The sequence below is a fragment of the Passer domesticus genome, chromosome 1 (genome assembly GCF_036417665.1).
Source record: "Passer domesticus isolate bPasDom1 chromosome 1, bPasDom1.hap1, whole genome shotgun sequence".
In the NCBI taxonomy this organism is placed as follows: Eukaryota; Metazoa; Chordata; class Aves; order Passeriformes; family Passeridae; genus Passer; species Passer domesticus.
The window spans coordinates 99,332,476-99,349,582 of NC_087474.1; the positions used below are offsets into that span (position 1 = coordinate 99,332,476).

Below are 17,107 nucleotides of genomic sequence, written 5' to 3' on the forward strand. Positions count from 1 at the left end.
GTCATTACTACCATGGTTTTAAAAGAAAAAAAAGACTATAAGAAGGTACAAAGTTAAGAGAAAAACTTGATTACAGAAGACTGTCATGACTTTGGAGTTTTGCCATGAGAAAGAAGAATGTCTGGAGCACTGTTAGGGGCTGTTTTGCAAGGACAAGGGCCTCTGAGACATGCTTGGGTCGGTCTGGAAATTTTAGCCAGAACAGAAGATGTGTAAAATCATTTTTTAAAATGTTTTCTGGTGTAGCATGCCAATCAAGGTAGTCAGATGCCATGTGTCTTATGATTTTCTTTGTGGCTCTGGAAAATCCCTTTCTTCTCTTCAGCTGTTCTGTCTTGTTACATGAATGCACCAGAATCGAATAAATAAATCCAGAAGTGTTTATTGGCTTGCTGTCAATTTGCCCAGCTTAATCTATGTAAATACATACAAATGTTTTTATTTCTACTCTCTTTCCCTCCCTACTTAACTCCTCTGAGGTTCTCTGCATCTGCTCTGATTTGTGTTGCATGCAGCTCTGTTCCCAAGTTTTGAGTAGATACATGCACTTATCCTGTACATCTCTGCTGTTATTGGATACCTGCAAATTCCATGCCTTTCAAGCAGTGCCTGTTGCATTCACCCATGTAGAGAGGTTTTTGATCTTTCTAGGGAACACGAACAAGTTTTGTCAAGTACAAAAGTCCCACTAGATTGATTTTCCCTTATGGTCTCTGAAGAGGAGGACTAGAACAACAAATAATAATATAAAAAAAATGTGGTCCCACTGCACGTGCAGCAATCACAGTTCTTGCTTCCCAGCTGAATGCACTGAACTTCAGCTCCTCAAACAAAAAGACAGAGGCTCTGTTTCTGTCTGGAGAAGTCAAAGCTGTCTAGCAGAGGTGTGGGAGCTGGAGAGAAGTGATGATCCCAAGTGAGAACCTAGGACAAATTTCTAGTTATCATTCACTCTTCTTTTGCATATTTTTTCATACCTGTTCCCATTTGCTACTCTATCATATGATGCTCAACGAATGTGATTTGTCATCTGTTCTTAAGTCATGCAAAAACACCACAAGCCAGAGAGTCCTTCCCTGAACTTAGTTTCTTACTTCTCAACCCCTAATCCCTGGCAGAACAGGGGTAAGAGGAGGCCTTCCTTCTCTTTCCATGTAGCTCATGAATGCTCTGTCCCAAACAAACCTTATTCAAGAGGTTGGTTTGTGATGCTGCTCCTGAACAGCATTTCACAGTGTCTTGGACACTTGGCATGTGTCCTCATGGTGTCATTGATGAATGGACAGCAAGAACCACTGGTTAAGAGAAAGCAAAAGGAAAATCTCCTGAAACAAGCGAGAAAGAAGAAAGAAGTCATCTGTGCCTTGTCTCACTGAAAGAGGCAAGAGACAACTGCTGGCTTCCTGCTGAAGGTTTACGTTTTATACAGACTGATGCATGACATCACTGTAATTTGCTGTGCTATTGGGCTCTTCTTTGGTTTGAAACAGCAAAGTATTTTTTGTAATCTGATCTTCTTAGATTGGCTTATCTGTATCAATATTTATATTGATAGAGGAGAAAAAGGATGCTTTTTTTCCTCAAGGGCTAGCTTTATGTCACCTTTTTGAGTCCTATGGAAGCACAGAATCACCTAGGTTGGAAAACAGCTTTGAGATTATCAAGTCCAGTTTATGACCTAACACCACCTTGTACATCTCCATAGATGGCTTTTACCATGGAAAGTCGTGGAAAGCATTATCTAAATTAAAGATATAGAGGTGTGCCAAATAGCTGCTTAGAAGGTCCAGGTGTTTGTTTAGCCATAATGGGCAGAGATTAGATATGACAGCCAGAGAGGTCCTTGCAGAGGCATTTGCTACATTGCTCTCGTAAACTTTTCTTTGTAAAAAAGCTTGCAACTTTGCAAGAGACCAACTAATGGTCTCTTGTCTTTTCACTAATATATTGATACAGCAGAAGATAATATAGTGTATATACTATATGATGCACAATATTGTAGTGTTTATTATAAAATTAAATAATAGTAATATAAAATTATTGTGTCAGAGGTGGCATCAGACCCCTAAGGCGCATATTTAGAGTAGGATTTTTTTATATCTGGATGTGTATGTTAGCTCACACAGAAGGATTGCTTAAAGGTGGTTACAGTCATTTTTTTGACCAGAACTAGGCTTACTTATGTATGTATGCAGTTGGATTGCTGCATTTTAAAACAGGTATGGTCTCCAAAACACTGTAATTTTAAAGACAGGTATTAGAAAGCAAAAATAGGAGGTTTTTTACCACCTAAGTTAAACTTCTAATTCTCAGTCACTCAGGGGTGCACTGATGATGGAAAAAGGATGGGAAGGACGTGAATAATTCACTGATTTTCAGGAAGGACCTATTGTTGATGCCAAAACCTCACGAAAACATAAGTCATGTCTGACAGTACCAGCAGCATCCAAAAGTGTCTGCATCATTGCGCCCTCCTACAAGGTAAAGTCTTTGCAGGATCACTTTATACCTAACCCTGCCCTTGGGGGTAGTAGTCTTCTCCTTAGCAGTTTCTTTGCATGGCTTCCTTCAGGACTGCTTTAAAGGTTGAATCTGAGTTTTTGGCATCAGAAATACAAGCTCACTGGATTGCTAGAAGAACAATTACATCAGCAGGTTGCAGTCCTGGGTTCGTACAACAATTAATCTGTCAGCAGTTGAAAACTTGTCCATTTTCTTTTCTATTTTAGGTATGTCCAGGAAGTCTTTTTTGGGAATGTAGGTTTCTATTTTGATCCGAGTGTATTCACTGAGTGGTTTTAAAGTTGAAGTATTTTCAGACAAACTCTGTGCCAAATGGAAATCTTTTCCCCAGTTGTTCTCTGCTGCTTTGGGAGCAAATTCAGTGCAAGTCAGGTATAATGTGGGCAGCAGTTGTCTTTTCCTGTAGTTTTCTGCTCCTGGCTGGATTGCAGAGATCTGAGCCCAGATTATATGGAACTAGAACTGGTTTTTAATATTTTTCTCATACTGCTATTTTGTTTTAATGCAATCCAGAAATACCAGTTCTTTTATAAAGTCAAAATGTTATTAAAGCTTAGATCAAGAGTTTTGGTAGACAATGAAGGAGTGGCTTGGACAGGCATTGTACCATAATGAGACCTCACAGATTCATTATGCCATATGCTCTGTTCTCAATGTGTAAGTTACTGAACAATAATAACAATCTCTGTATTGGTTTTTTGATTTTTTTTAAGTGTAATTTTTTTTGGGGGGGGGTGATTTTTTTGTGGTTTTTTGTTTGTTTGTTTGTTTGTTTTTGTTTTTGTTTCTTTGTTTGTTTTGTTTTGTTTTAGATTGAACTGTAAATGATAATTTTAATATATGTTACCAGATTATGGCAGAATTTGTATTTGAATAGTCTGTTAAAGTTCATGTGCACATTTAAATTCAAGATCCAGGATTTAAATTTTGAAATTTAGTGCACTTTCTCAGGAAAAAAATAAATATAAAATGACATGCAATGTTTGACAATTAAGAGGATGTCAGAAAATTACACAATGATATTTTCAAAGGCAATAGGAAACATGATCCAAAACATTTTCCTCTTGTAAAAAGACTGATCATCCTGGGCAGGAAACCATGTAAAAAGAATCTTTGTATGAAGGAATTTGTCCACATAACCATATTTTACTTTTCCCCTGACAAGTTATTTGAAGATGACTGTTTTAATGGCTGCTGAAAATCTATTGAAGATCTGTAAGATAATCAGCATTAACAAACTTGTCTACTATCTACTTTTGTACATTGTCAAATACAATCTTAATTTGCCACAGGCATTGTATATTTATTAAAAGTGACATTTTCCCATTTTCCTCTAAGCAGATGTCTCATATGTGCAAAGAAAACTGAGTTAGAGAACAAAGACTGTGTGTATTGCCTTAATGTTGCAGAAGTGGAATATTGCTGAATTTTATGCATGTGAAGACCTGAAACAGACTCTTCCAATTCCTACTTGTGTGGAAAAAGTTTTTACTTAAAGTAACATCAGCTGCCTGCATAATTCTTGCATAATTTTCAGACTTAGTACTTCATCTGTTTGTGTGTGTGTAAGCATATACATATATGTATACTCACACATATATATGCAAACAAACTTCCCACGTGCTTGACAGTAATTTTTTCCCCAAATGCCACATTTGCTAATTATAGACTGGGTTAAGTTTATGTTGAGGCCTGTTTCTGTTTTTTTATTATCAAGACCATATTCAATGTACATTAGGCTTGATTATTTTATCTTGGATCTTTACTTTATAAATTTAATTTAATACAGATACCTTTTTTTGATCTACACTATGTAAAGTCTTAGGCATGCACAAGAGGAATTAGTGAGATTAGAGTCTGTGAGCACTCTGCAGAGCCATAATTTGCATCAAAATGCCTTTTAAAGTCAATAGTAGTGAGCATTTTGAGCATTAATTTAAGATGATGCATCATTCCAGCAAGCAAAACTTTTTTTGGACTTTGACCCAGAAAGTATTGTCAGCAGATTATGAATGGGAGCAATTCCTTCTGGAAAATCCATTCATCTGCCTGGGAAGAGTTTGCCAAAAGTGTGTATAGTCAGATTAGCCTCTTACATGAATGGTTAAGTGTAAACAAGGGACTTAATGCTAGTCTGTAGGTCATGCATCAGAGCTAAGCGGTTCAAATACAAGACCTTAATTTCTTTGCCTCTTTCCTTACTAATTTTATGTTGTGCTCACATCAGGTGTATGTGTGTCCAAAGAATACTAGGAATGCTCATCGATTTCTTATTTGGACATCTTCAAGTGAATAGCATCAAAATTGATCACAGATTTTAATTTCTTGGTAAAACTCTGAGTGGTGCATAAGCACTTTTCAGAATGAGGAACTCACTCTTTTGGTTTTCATACATTCATTTGAAATGCTTTATTTACTTCAAAAGGATTATTCTTAATAGCTTTAAAAATGAAAGCCCAAAACTAGCCAGAATTGTTGGCTTAGGACCTACAATAGGGAATTAGTGGCTTCCCACTCACCACTAATGAGTAGATTTTTTTTAAGCTCTGTTTATTTATGAGCACTGTTGAATACAAATTCTTGTTAAACAAGTCATTTTAGGGAGCCTGCTCTGCCTGACATCAAAATATATTTAACAACCATATTAACAAAATGCTATTTGCCCAAGTGCACACATAACTTCATCTAACATGAAACAAATGCAGCATGCCTAAATAAGAAAAAAGTTTAGATTATTACTAACTGTAGACTGCAGAAAAGCTACCTCCTTTTCTTAGCATGGGGTACTTTTTGGGCAACCAAAACATACAGGTATGTACTTACAAGTACATCCTATCATGCACTTAAATTATGTATACAGTATACTACATAAACATTCCAGAAAATTTATATCTAAGGTAAGTACAAGCTTAGTAAAGTGGTTTGCTTCTATTGAAGACCACATGCCTTAAAAATATTAAAGGGGAAAATAAGATACAGTTTTTGGGGTAGCATAAGTGCTCCTCTGCAAAACCTTCCTCTATTGCACCAGTGTTATTCCTTTTTCATGAATAAAAGAAATTTGAGCAGACTAAAACCAGCAGAGTCTGTATTTTAATGTATAAGGACAGAGGTAAGTTTTTGTTTTTGTTTCTTGGCTTCTAGGAACCGACTAGTAACATTTTCAGTGTAGGGTTTTCTTCCAGATCCCCAATTCTGATTCTGTTTTGATTAAGTGTAAGAAACTATTATTTGGCCATGCTTAAAGTTTCTTTTGTTGTTGTTTTTCTTCCATGACCTCAGATTTTGTTTTAAATTTTTTTTTGGTCATTGTTATGTATTTTTCTTTTTCATGTAATGTTTTCATCTTCTCAACTTTATGCTTTTTTGCCTTTTATGTTTTCCCACTTTTATGTTTTTGATCACGACTTTCCCTTCCACCATTTTTGTTCCTGCACTGTGACTCTGGGGGTGCTGTTTCTGGCATGCCGTGTGCCAAGGGGAGCATTCCTGTAGCTCCCTGGGCATCGATGCTCCTGGCTAAAGCTGGAGTTCAGTCAGCTGCAGGTGACCTTGGAACAGCCACATGTGACCCCTATGAAGCCCAGACACTTTACCTGGCCCTTTTGCAGAAGTGCTTGGGTGCTGAGCTGGGATTCTTAAGTGAGGGTTTGCTTGTGTCTTCTTTCTTTACATATCTAATAACCCCCCAAAACAAATTAGTTTTCACAAGGAGGCAGAACCACTCAGCTTTGGCCATCTGCTGCTGCTCAGCAGGGGAGCCATTCTGGTCGTGGAAGAGCATACCAGAAAGGTCAACCAGTTTTAGTTCCTCAAATTACTTCATTGACAGATTGACCTGTAATTGTCTTCTTCCACTGTGACAAATTAAAACTCACTTACAGTGGGTAATGATTTGCTCCATTATATAAGATGAAGGTGGGATAATTTACTGCATTCCTGTTCTGTGCTGGAATTGCCCATCTGATTAATTTTGTGGGAAAAAATTACACTACGATAAAATGTAGCATTAAGTGGATTGTACTCCAGTTCCTGCATCATCCAAGTGGATGTCTCATTTTGCATTTCTGAAGCGATGTATACAATATAAAAGTGTTCTCATTTTTTGTTAAAATATGACTATGTATGCATCCACAGAAGAGCTGATCCTTGTTTGTCTCTGACAAAGGTATCTCTTGGGAACATATGGTTCCAGATCATTACAAAAGATATTTAAAATAACTATATATATAATGTAATAGTAATATATTATATATAAACTTTAAAAAATTTTAGTTAGTGCATGCCACCAAAAGTATTGAAAGGTTGCTGCCTGACAAGGAACATCGAGCTTGCCCATGAAATAATGCTGATTAAAATTACAGTGTTTGAAAAATAAATTATAGAAACATATGGAAAAGGAGATATTACACGCACTTCTGTGAGTATCTGCAAATACAGCACTGATTATTTTTTTTCCTTGTTTGTTCATTGGCAGGGTCCAGCTAAACTGCTCTGCATTGGTCTCCATCATTATATCTGCCAGCTTCACTACCACATGGTTTTAGAACTTTCTGTTATTTCAACAGTGAAGCAGAGCAAGCACATTACCAGTCAAATAATAATTAAGAAACCCAAGATGAAAACACAAAAATTCAATCAATATATTTTCTGTATCCATGGTAATGAAGCTCAGTAAGGCAGGAAGACTCTACTACATCATCATTACTTACAGCTTGTGACTACTCAACCAGTTGTGTCGTCTGGTACACACAGCATCAGCTCCATCTCCTAGCATCACTTTTTGCTAAATTTTACTGTGCTTCTTAGAAAACAGTCATCTCCCTCAAAATTTGTTTTCTGGATCTCAAGTGCAATGGCACCGGAAAGAAAAAAAAGTACAGAAATTATAAAAAAAGTGTCTATCAAGTATGGAAATTATAGCTTCAGATCCTTTGAAATGATGACATTTCTGGATCTCCCTAGATGAGCAGATTTCCTTCTCCCCCTCAAAAAAGTATTTTTGTGTGTATTGTTAACACTCTTTTAGATGCATTGCAATGTGAAAACCCCTGGATAGCCTGGATCATGAAGTAATTCTTACAGAGGCTCTGTGAGCTGGAAAAAAGCAGGAATTTCAGGACAAGTGAGGGAGATGACAGGTATTAGCCCGAGATAGCTCTGAAATATACTTTCTTCCACCTTTAGTACTGCTGGCATGAAGGATTTTGTTGTGTACTTATATTTTGTTTTGTTTGAGGGGGTAGCACATTCATAATAAATGTGAAAATGATAGACCTTTTCCTTGCTTATCCAGGGGCAGTGCACATGCTTCTTAATTTTTTCTAGCCTTTATTATAAACAGCAAAGGTATATTTGGATTTATGCCAGTGGGTTGTTTTGTTTTTTCAGTTTGTTTTAAAATTTGAATAGCATATAGATGGCAAAGCCATAATGCACCTGGAATGAAATACAATTCCTGTCTCCTTCATGTGCATGCACCTACCTTTAAAAGAAGAATGAACATTAAAACAGTTGAAGGTAGAAGACATGAATGAGAACGGAGTTTGTGTGAGTAGACCCACTTATGTAAATCTCTGAATCAGTCTTCAGGGAAAGTACTGCTGTTGAAAGCTATAAATATTTTTTTAATTCTTTCTGAATGAATATCAGTGTGAGGAAGTGTCTAACTCCAGTTTCAGTCAAGAACAAAATGTATTCTATTTTAATTTTAAACTGAGTTCTTAAAGTTAAATAGTGCTCACATTTTGAATTATGTATTTAGAGTTGGTCAAAGGTAAGGGCCATTCATATTTCAGGTGTAACTGTTAGTCAAGCCCTATAAGCACCTCTTATGGATCTAAATATTCTTTTGAGTGCCTTCCTACCTTTGTGCCATCAGACGACAAAGTCATCTAGCTAACTTCCTGCTCCAAGCACTGCTTCTGCCCATACTACAGAGGGTCTGTCGTGGCTCAGTTGGCCAAACCTCAGACACCTCCAGGGTCCCGACTGAATCTTCACCAGGCCACCTGACCCAGTACTGCTCTAGTGAAAATGTTATTCCTGGTGTCCTGATGTACTTCCCAGGCTGCAGTTTGCAGCTGTTTTACCGCCCACTGTTGTGTTATCCACCAGGACCACCATCTCTGTAGCCTGTTTTCAAGTAGTGTTATGAGTGTAACTCAGCCAAGCCCAGCAAGCCCAGCTCCCTCATCCTCTCTGTGCTGCTTTGCGTGCTCCAGGCTGGTGACCAACATGGCAACTAGACTTTTGCTGGAGAACCAGAGATAGGTGGAGTATTCTAGATACAGTGGTAAAAAGAAGAGAAGAATATCTTCCCTCTTACTGTCTAATTACATCTGCTTATATTACAGGCTAATTGCATAGTGTTTGAGAAATGTTTGAGAAATATGGTAAGATAATTTTTCCAAAATAATGCTGTTCTTACAAGTTCTACAAAAAATAGGGTGCGCTTCCAAGATGTCTTGCCAGCATAAACAGTACTACATGGATCTGAGAAATCATTACATGAATCTCCTTTATGAAAATCATAACAATTTACTCCAAGATGCAAGGCCTGTTTTTCTCAAATTTAAGATAAAGTTCACTCTTGATTAAGCTGGAGAAGCAAAGCAACATGGAAAATTATTCTGGGCTAGTTTCGTCTTTGCTTTCTGGAAGTGGACTCCAGACAAATATACACATACGCATCCTTTGCATTGCTTTTTGACAGGAGAACAGCACAGGGGAGATATGTGAGGGTGGAATGCCTCCCAACTCTCACAAAATAATTGTTGGTAATGTTCACAAAGATGTTGAAGATGGTATGAGAGACTTGCTTCACTTTGGACATTCATTTTTAGTTGTCTAATTAAATGGGACTATTATTTGAAAAGCATACTTTTAGTTAATTGAAATTACACAAAAAATGGCAAATGTGGATCTCACCTTAATTCCATACAGTGCATGTTATCATTTTTAAGAATATTAAGAAAACAGGTGCACCCAATTCCAAACTTTGTAAGTTAAATGCAAGCTTCTATATATAATTTGTATTAGAGCATAATCTCTTCTATAACTGCTTTTAACCTCTTAGTTTCTTTGAAGTTGTTTGTCCAGTTTGACATTTGCAACAACTCACATTTTAATAAAAATGTGGAAATATATTTTCTGTTTTGATTGTCCTTTTCTTTCAACACAACTTTAAAGGATATTGTTTTCCTTTAGAAATGTATTTGTTGTGCACAACCATAGCAGAATTGGAGCTTGATGAAACACAGCTTGACATAAAGAGGCAGGCTCAAATATGCTTATAATTAGAACAGTTTAGAATTTGGGGTCCAAAATTTTTGTTTGTTTGTTTGTTTTGTTGTTGTTGTTATCATACCAAGAGGCCTCCTGAAAAAGTACCTTTTCATGTGATGTACCTTCAGTAACCAAAGAGATTCCATAAATCCTGTTCTCTTGGTACAAGATGTATGATAGCAGTGGCAGGCAGCCAAACTGGTAGAAAAGCACAAGCAATTAGCGTAAGGAAACAAGCTAAACAGATTGACAGGTGCATAAGGATTTGTAAGTGTCCTGTTGGGATAGATTCAAAGGATGTGCTTGAAAGAGGTATTTTTGTGCATAGATTTTTTTTTTTAGCAACATAATGTGTGGACATACAAGGAGTTTAGTAGGGAAAATGACAACTGGGGATAAAAAGCCTTTGTTACTGACAGGGGGAACAAGACTTGATGCATTAACTGTGTATTGAATTATTTAGGGAGTGATAAACAGGAGCTAGACATAATAGTATAAAAATATAATAACATACTTGATGAGAGGAGGGTGGAAGCAGAAACTCTACCTTACTCTTTTTTACCCTTCTGGATTTGAAAAAATAAACTGAAAAAATCCAGGTTTACAGGGGAAGAATTTCCTCCCATACACATAAACCCCATAATTTTCTGGAAGGCTTTTTTTTTTTTTTAAATATTACTGAAATTTTATTATTTATTTGTCAGTCTCAAGTCCTGAAAGAATTGTGACCAAAAAACCTTACACACAGAAAGAAATAGTTGAATTGTCAAGTATAATCAAGAGTTTGTTTAAAAAGAAGAACTGCAGGGCAAGGAAGGACAAGCAAAAGGAAAGAACTGGAGATTTAAGAGGTGTAAGTGGTTCTTCTCCAATTTAAGAGTTGGAGAAGAAGAGGTGAAGGAGTTAATTAAGCTTGAATTTTTGGGTTGGGTGGATGAGGTGGAAGGTTCAGTAAAGAAAAATAACTGTCTCATTTGCATTTGCACAGACTAAAAAGTAGTTTGCAAGACAGGGATGGCATAAATTGATTGAGAGGTATGGCTGATGGCATCTTCTGTTTAGAGTGCTGGGAGGGTTATTTTAGGGTATTTTGTTTATTTTTTTTATATTCTTCCTTTAATTAGAAGGACTTGTTTGGATGGGACCTAGGTGGACCAAGGCTGCTCCTGCTGGGGTAGGTGAGCAGAGATCTGCCTGGAGGGGAGGTGGCAGCAGGATACAGGGATTCTATGGAGCAACAGGAGCGTTGGGGAGACAGTGGGAAAGAGTAGGGACCAATGTGCTAGTGACATAAATGACAGAAAAAATTCCCTGCAGGCAGGGGAGGCTGGGCACAGCTTGCCGCAACTCAGAAAGCCTCTCAGTTGTCCAAAACTGGGCTGTGAAGCCAGGATCAGCCTACGTTTGTTGCTGTGAGAATAATAAATTTGAAGCAGACTCAGAAGTTGTCTCTCTCAATTATCTTGATGATTTCCAGTGATTGAGGGCATCGGTGTCAAGCTGTTATTTCTTTCCAGAATGTAACTCTAAAATCAATATGTTGTACTAACACTTCCAATGCCAGTTGTGAAAATAAAATAATTTAAATATGCAGTCAGAAAATTGCATCTATCATCGCTTTCTCTGCCATATAAAATTACTCAAATTTTGAATGCTTGATATAGATTCTACCTGAGATGTACCACCCCCTGTGGCTTTCAGGCTAATCTTCCCCTTCCCCTGCCCAGGAGACAGACAGTGCAGCTCAGCTGGAATCTTGACTATATCAGCCAAAAAATTTATATTATAAAATTAATGTGAAGAGTATTTTCACATTCAAGCTTTGCATGCTAGCAATTCAATACCACCTACTGATATTTAAAAACATTTTATTTTTGTGTTTTAGTTTCGTACTTGAGGTTTTTTGTGGGGGGGTTGTTTGGTTGGGTTTTTTTTTTAATATTGCTTTTTTCAATTTATTCCATGAATTCTCCATTCGAGCCTCCTGGGTTTTGATTGACTGTTTTCAGAGGCCATGAAAAGTGTAGAGAAGTGCAGCTAACTAGATGCTGGGGAAAAAACAGTGACAGAATAATGCAGCTTTTCATTTAAGAAGTAGCTCACACCTTGTGGAAAGGACCCACATTACAGTAACGTGCTCCCAGGCTGTGTGTTAGCCAGCGAGGGTGTTTGCCTTGGGCTCAAGCACTGGCACTACATTTGCACAGATGGGATAGCCTGGAAAGTACACAGAGCCGTTTGCCCAGCTCTCCCTCCACCAGAACCCACAGGGCAAGAGGATTGAGAAGATAAGGCACCCTGAGCCCCACCCCACCTCAGAATGACATGGTTTCAGTGCTTCTTCATGTGTGGAAAAATGTTTTACTACACAGATTCAGGCAACCTAACTTTGGCTTTCTAAAATTTTTCTGCTAATGAGATCGAAAGCTTAGTAAGATCTTGCTTGGTTTTGAAACTCGTGGAAAATTGTCACCTTCCAGCTGGAAATGAACCAAAGGCAAGCTACCCTTGTCATGCCAAGTTATCATGGGCACTGCCTAATAAAGGTTATTGACCTGAGCAGCATGGCACTGTTCTAAACAAGCTGCTGGTGGGAGGGACAGATGAACCAAGTTTACCAAGGCAGAAGTGGGAGTTTTTATGTTGTGATTTTGGTTTGAGATTTTTTTTTTTGGTTTTGTTTTTTTTTTTTTTTTTCTTTTTCCCCAAAGGAAAGCAAGGGTTTATTTGTAAATGTTTACCTTCTAGGATAATGTGATGTTTACATTCTTGGAATGCAAAACACTGCTATGCTGCCTGTTGTTTTCCTCATAATTTCAGCATCTTTTTGAAAATATATGAATATACATGTCATGCAAATGAGGGTTTATAAGTCAATAAATAATTGTATTTGCATTAGTGCAGATGCAAATTTTGAGGTCAAGTTACAGTCATTAAACTAGTTTTATAAGCATTTCTTTTTACCTTGACAAAAATAACTCATCTTTGGAGCAATTACTGTCATGCAAGCCACTCAACTATTTTGGACAACTTGTTTTTGCTTTGCCATGCTATTTGCTCTATCCAATGTGGCTAATCTGTGCAAATGCAATAGGAAAACAATTTGCTTGCTGGTAATCCTATTGTTCAGCAGGCCAGACCTTGTATGACATCTCTGTAACTCTGCTTGTGCAGTGTCTGGATTAAGCAGTGACTCCCTTACTAGCAGAAGCAAACACCAAGTGTATGTTACATGGCAAATTAATTCAGCATGCATGAGCTTCTTGCTCCTTGGGGTGGAGCTGTGAAACAAAGAAGAAAACGTAATTCCACACATAAAGATGTGGACATTAGAGTTATGAGATAAATATCTGCCAGAATCTGGAGAGAGCAGGGTAATAGTCCAATGTCAGTACTAGAGGCGTACCCAGGCCTATGACTGTAATCATTATGTATGTCTGCTGTATATAGAAACATTTATGACCTCATGCTGTAATTTAGGTGTCCTTTATTAAAAAAAACTGGACACATTAGGCAAAGGTTTAAACTGATTTGCTTGAAAATATAATTTGAAGATCATCCCTGTGAAATATTGCTACAGCAGTGTCTTTGGAAGAAAAGATCAAGCCAAACTGATAGCTTGGGGGGAAGCAGAAACTTAGCAAAGACTATATGATCATCAGAGGGAATAAGCAGTGTAATAACTATCACAGCAACATAGGTGAATTCATAGCTACTGACTCACTGATTTTTCACTGCATATTAATTATTCTTAATTTAAATTTTTTAAAAATCTAACAGTCACACAGGCAAGGGCCTCAGCATTAGATATTTCCCTTCAGAACATTTTCAAACACCAATTTACAAAGAAAACAACTTTTTGACCTTCAGGGTGCCTTTTGGCTGATATAAAGTAGCTTTGAAGGACATTTTGCTTTGTTCCTTGTGCTGCAATAGTGCCAATGACAGTTCTATTGTATGAGGCCTCAGGAGGGTTAGATACAAACAGGGATGACACTATAATGTTTGGCTGAGGAAATTTTTGATTGTAACCTGATAGCATAATGAACAACAGAAGGTGTCAAGTGTTATTACAGTTAATGGGCCTCAGTTTTCTTGTCATGAGCTTGAACACATCTCATCCTCCTCGCAGCACAGCTTCTACCATGATAAGGCAGAAAGAGTTGTCAGGGCTGCCAAAAACCTGGGCTTTGGGTTTTATTGTTTTTTCCTCCCCAGATGGAGAGGGATAGGTAAGTGGGAGCATATCAGAATAACAAAGCGTGTAGAAAGAATTACTAGACTAGAGAAAAACATCAGCAGAAGGCAAAGGCAGCCTTCCAGTACAGCTCATGTCACACCATGTATGGACTATCCTGTTTATAGCAAATGAAGATTTGAAGCCAGCAGCAGCTGAAAATGTGACTGCGAGCACCAAGCCAGTGGTAGCTAACCAAATATTTCTGTGCAGATACCCAGATTCCTGGGACTTAAATATTCTTGCTAACCTTGGATGCAACTAGAATATAAAAGCAGAGGTAAGGCGTGAAGGGCACAAGAAGACACATGCAAGGCTGGTGTCTGGCAGCGAAGAACAGGTGACAGATTCAAATGCACAGGTGACTGATTCAGCACCTACCTAACAACATGGATTGAGACAAGATTAACAAGACAAGGCAATAAAATAATTGAAAACAATTTAACAAGACAAATGTAGTCAGAAGACTATTACAAAAGTAAGAAACATAATAAAAAGAGCTGAAAAAAACAAACTGAAAATATTTTATTTATAAATGAAAAAAAATCAGTATTTCAGTAAAAGTATTTCAGCAAAAATAATGCAGTAAATAATAAATATGTCCTTTATGAAAGCAATTGATGTAGAGGACAGAAGCCTCCTAGCATTAAATAATGCTTTGCTGTTCATTAGTCTGAGTGGTTTATGCAACCAGTATTTAGAATTTTTGTTTATCTAAGAATAAAAAGGGAATTAATAAAGAGATTGGAAATAGAAGGGAGAAAGATAACACAACATCATGGAGTTTTATAAGCTTCAAATAGTTACTCAAGTGGAAAAGAATTCTGCTGAAAACTTTGCTTTCAGCATACTGCCAGAAGTAAGCTCAATTTTACTACTCTGTCTCCTTATTGTGTGTGGCCAGAGGTATTGGCCAGCACTTAATGACAGCGATGAGAGATTTATAGCTGAGACATAAATACAGTGAGTAGCAGGAAGCTTATATATAATGGAAGTGCAAGTCATGTTCCTTTACAACCATAACTCTGAAAGAATAAATACTAAACTGTTTTCCTTAGGGAACAATTTGAGTTATTCCTGTGGCCTGGTTGTGAGGATAGCTACTTGCTCTAAGGCTTGAGGCTTGGCAAAAATGATGCATGAAATTCAAAACCAAAGTGTGGGCGTATCTTGAAGGCAATAATGAAATAAAGAATGTCATCCAGAAAAAAATCATGGGTGAATTGAAAAAATTCTACAGGCATTACAACCAACTAATATCATGCTGGTTTTTTCTCATTGTAGAGAGAAAGAATCATCACAGGAGCTCCCTCAGTGTCAGGGAAGACATCTGTAGAGCTTTCCCTCTTGCCAAGCTCTTTGTTAACTGAATCCAACCTGAGTTTGCAAATAGTTTACTATTTTCTTTAAAAATAAAATAATAAAAAAAGATCCTTCACAAAACAAACAGCTATCTTTCCTAGCCTTAGGCACAGCTGAACAGCTGTGAAGAAGCACTGCAGCAATTGCTGTGCCAGTCACGGCAGAGGAACAGAGCCTTTCACAGGTGGCTCTCATTTTCTGGGTTGCTGACTTGCGACCTCACTGTTTGATTTGCAGAAGCACTGAGTACTTGCAGCTGCAGCTGGAGTTAATAGTAGCTGGGCTTTGAACATGGAAGAGCATCATGAAACAAGTCTTCTGAAAAGCAGTTTTCAGCACTTTCAGACTGAGTATCCGAAATTAGTAAGTGTGTGGTGGTTTTTGGTGTTTTTTTTTTTTTTTTTTTATTTTCTCTAGGCCTTTTTAAAATAAGTTTTTCTTGCTATATGTATGCTGTGAAAAAATTATTAAAATGGTTTTTGCATGTAGATGCTGTAATAATGAACTTATGGACGAATCACAAAAGAAATTAATTGCCTTTAGTCTGAACTCAGAAAGAGTTAACAGAAAGAGAACTCATGGAAGTAGAATATGGTAGGGCTGTGTGCTGAATCAAGTAGGATAGAACAAAGAGTAGTTATCATCTTCTCTGTGTCTTGGTCTCAGAATTGCATGAAGTGGTTTAAATATATACTGGGAGCTGTAAGGTCAGGCACAGCCTCTCCGTGTTGTGCAACTTGCTTCACTTCCATTACTACTGCCTTATTGTGGTGTAAATGAGAAGGAGTGAATCTTGAAGGAAAGAAGCCCTTCATCACAGTACAGAGAGAGGTCTTGTACTGTCGTGGGCCCTAGCACAGCCTGTAAGTGCACACAGAATATTCTGAACAATGAGTTCTCATGCAAGGGGCCTGTGGTAGCCCTGTGTGAGCAGCTCAGTCAAAGACTGAGCTTTAAAAGTCAGTGGTAGCTTATAAATAACAGTACTGTAAGTATATAAAACATGGTATAATGGTGTTCCCTAGCTTCTGTAGTTACTGATGTTTTTGCTTTATTATTGGGACAGCGTAGGGACAGAGATGCATCAAAGAATCATTGATGTGATTGTCAAATAAGGTCACCTCCAGTGACAGGAGGAGAAACAGGAACTGCTGGGTTTCTCTATTTCTTGAAAAGTTAGAGAGGAAACAGTGACCTAGGAAAGGATAGAGAATCCTTAAAGGATAAGGAATCCCTAAAGTTTTGTACTTTATTTTTCTGCATCACTGAGGCTGATGTAAGATTTGCTGCAGCTGATTCTGATTAGTATCCATGTATTTAATTGCAGTCTGCCTGCTTATGATTGATTGTGCTTAGGATGTTATGGCAGCAGTGCATTGCAATTAGTTTAGAAACTGGAAGGTGAGTTTTGATGTATTTGCTTGTACTGATTTAAGATTTCCCCTGGCTGTTGGAAATCACCATCATCATTATAGTAAGAATGAGATGTGTACCTGTGGTTCCACTTTTCCATTTCTTAACCCATGAGGACTGAATTGCTGATAAGAACAGGTTTCTGTTGGAAGCCAGCCTGTTAATGGGAAGACCTGAAGTGCACCTTCTTGTCTTGCTCCCTTGGGCATTGCTCTGCTTGGGGCAGAGCAGCTGTGTTTGGTTCTTGTGCTGGTACCCAAGTGTCAGACTCCAATGTGAAATTGT

General features: G+C 37.6%; 1 protein-coding gene across 3 annotated transcripts in view; it reads left to right on the forward strand.

The window, feature by feature from the left end:
• GABBR2 (gamma-aminobutyric acid type B receptor subunit 2) overlaps positions 1-17,107 on the forward strand; it is a 457,331-nt gene that overhangs the window by 39,242 nt on the left and 400,982 nt on the right. Inside the window, exon 1 of one of the 3 annotated variants that reach the window (XM_064430964.1) lies at positions 15,616-15,772. The exons of the other annotated variants lie outside the window; for them this stretch is intronic. Within the exon in view, the coding sequence (XP_064287034.1) occupies positions 15,701-15,772 (72 nt within the window). The 5' untranslated portion in view covers positions 15,616-15,700. Of the gene's footprint in view, positions 1-15,615; positions 15,773-17,107 lie in introns of those variants that run through there. 3 annotated transcript variants of the gene reach the window in all.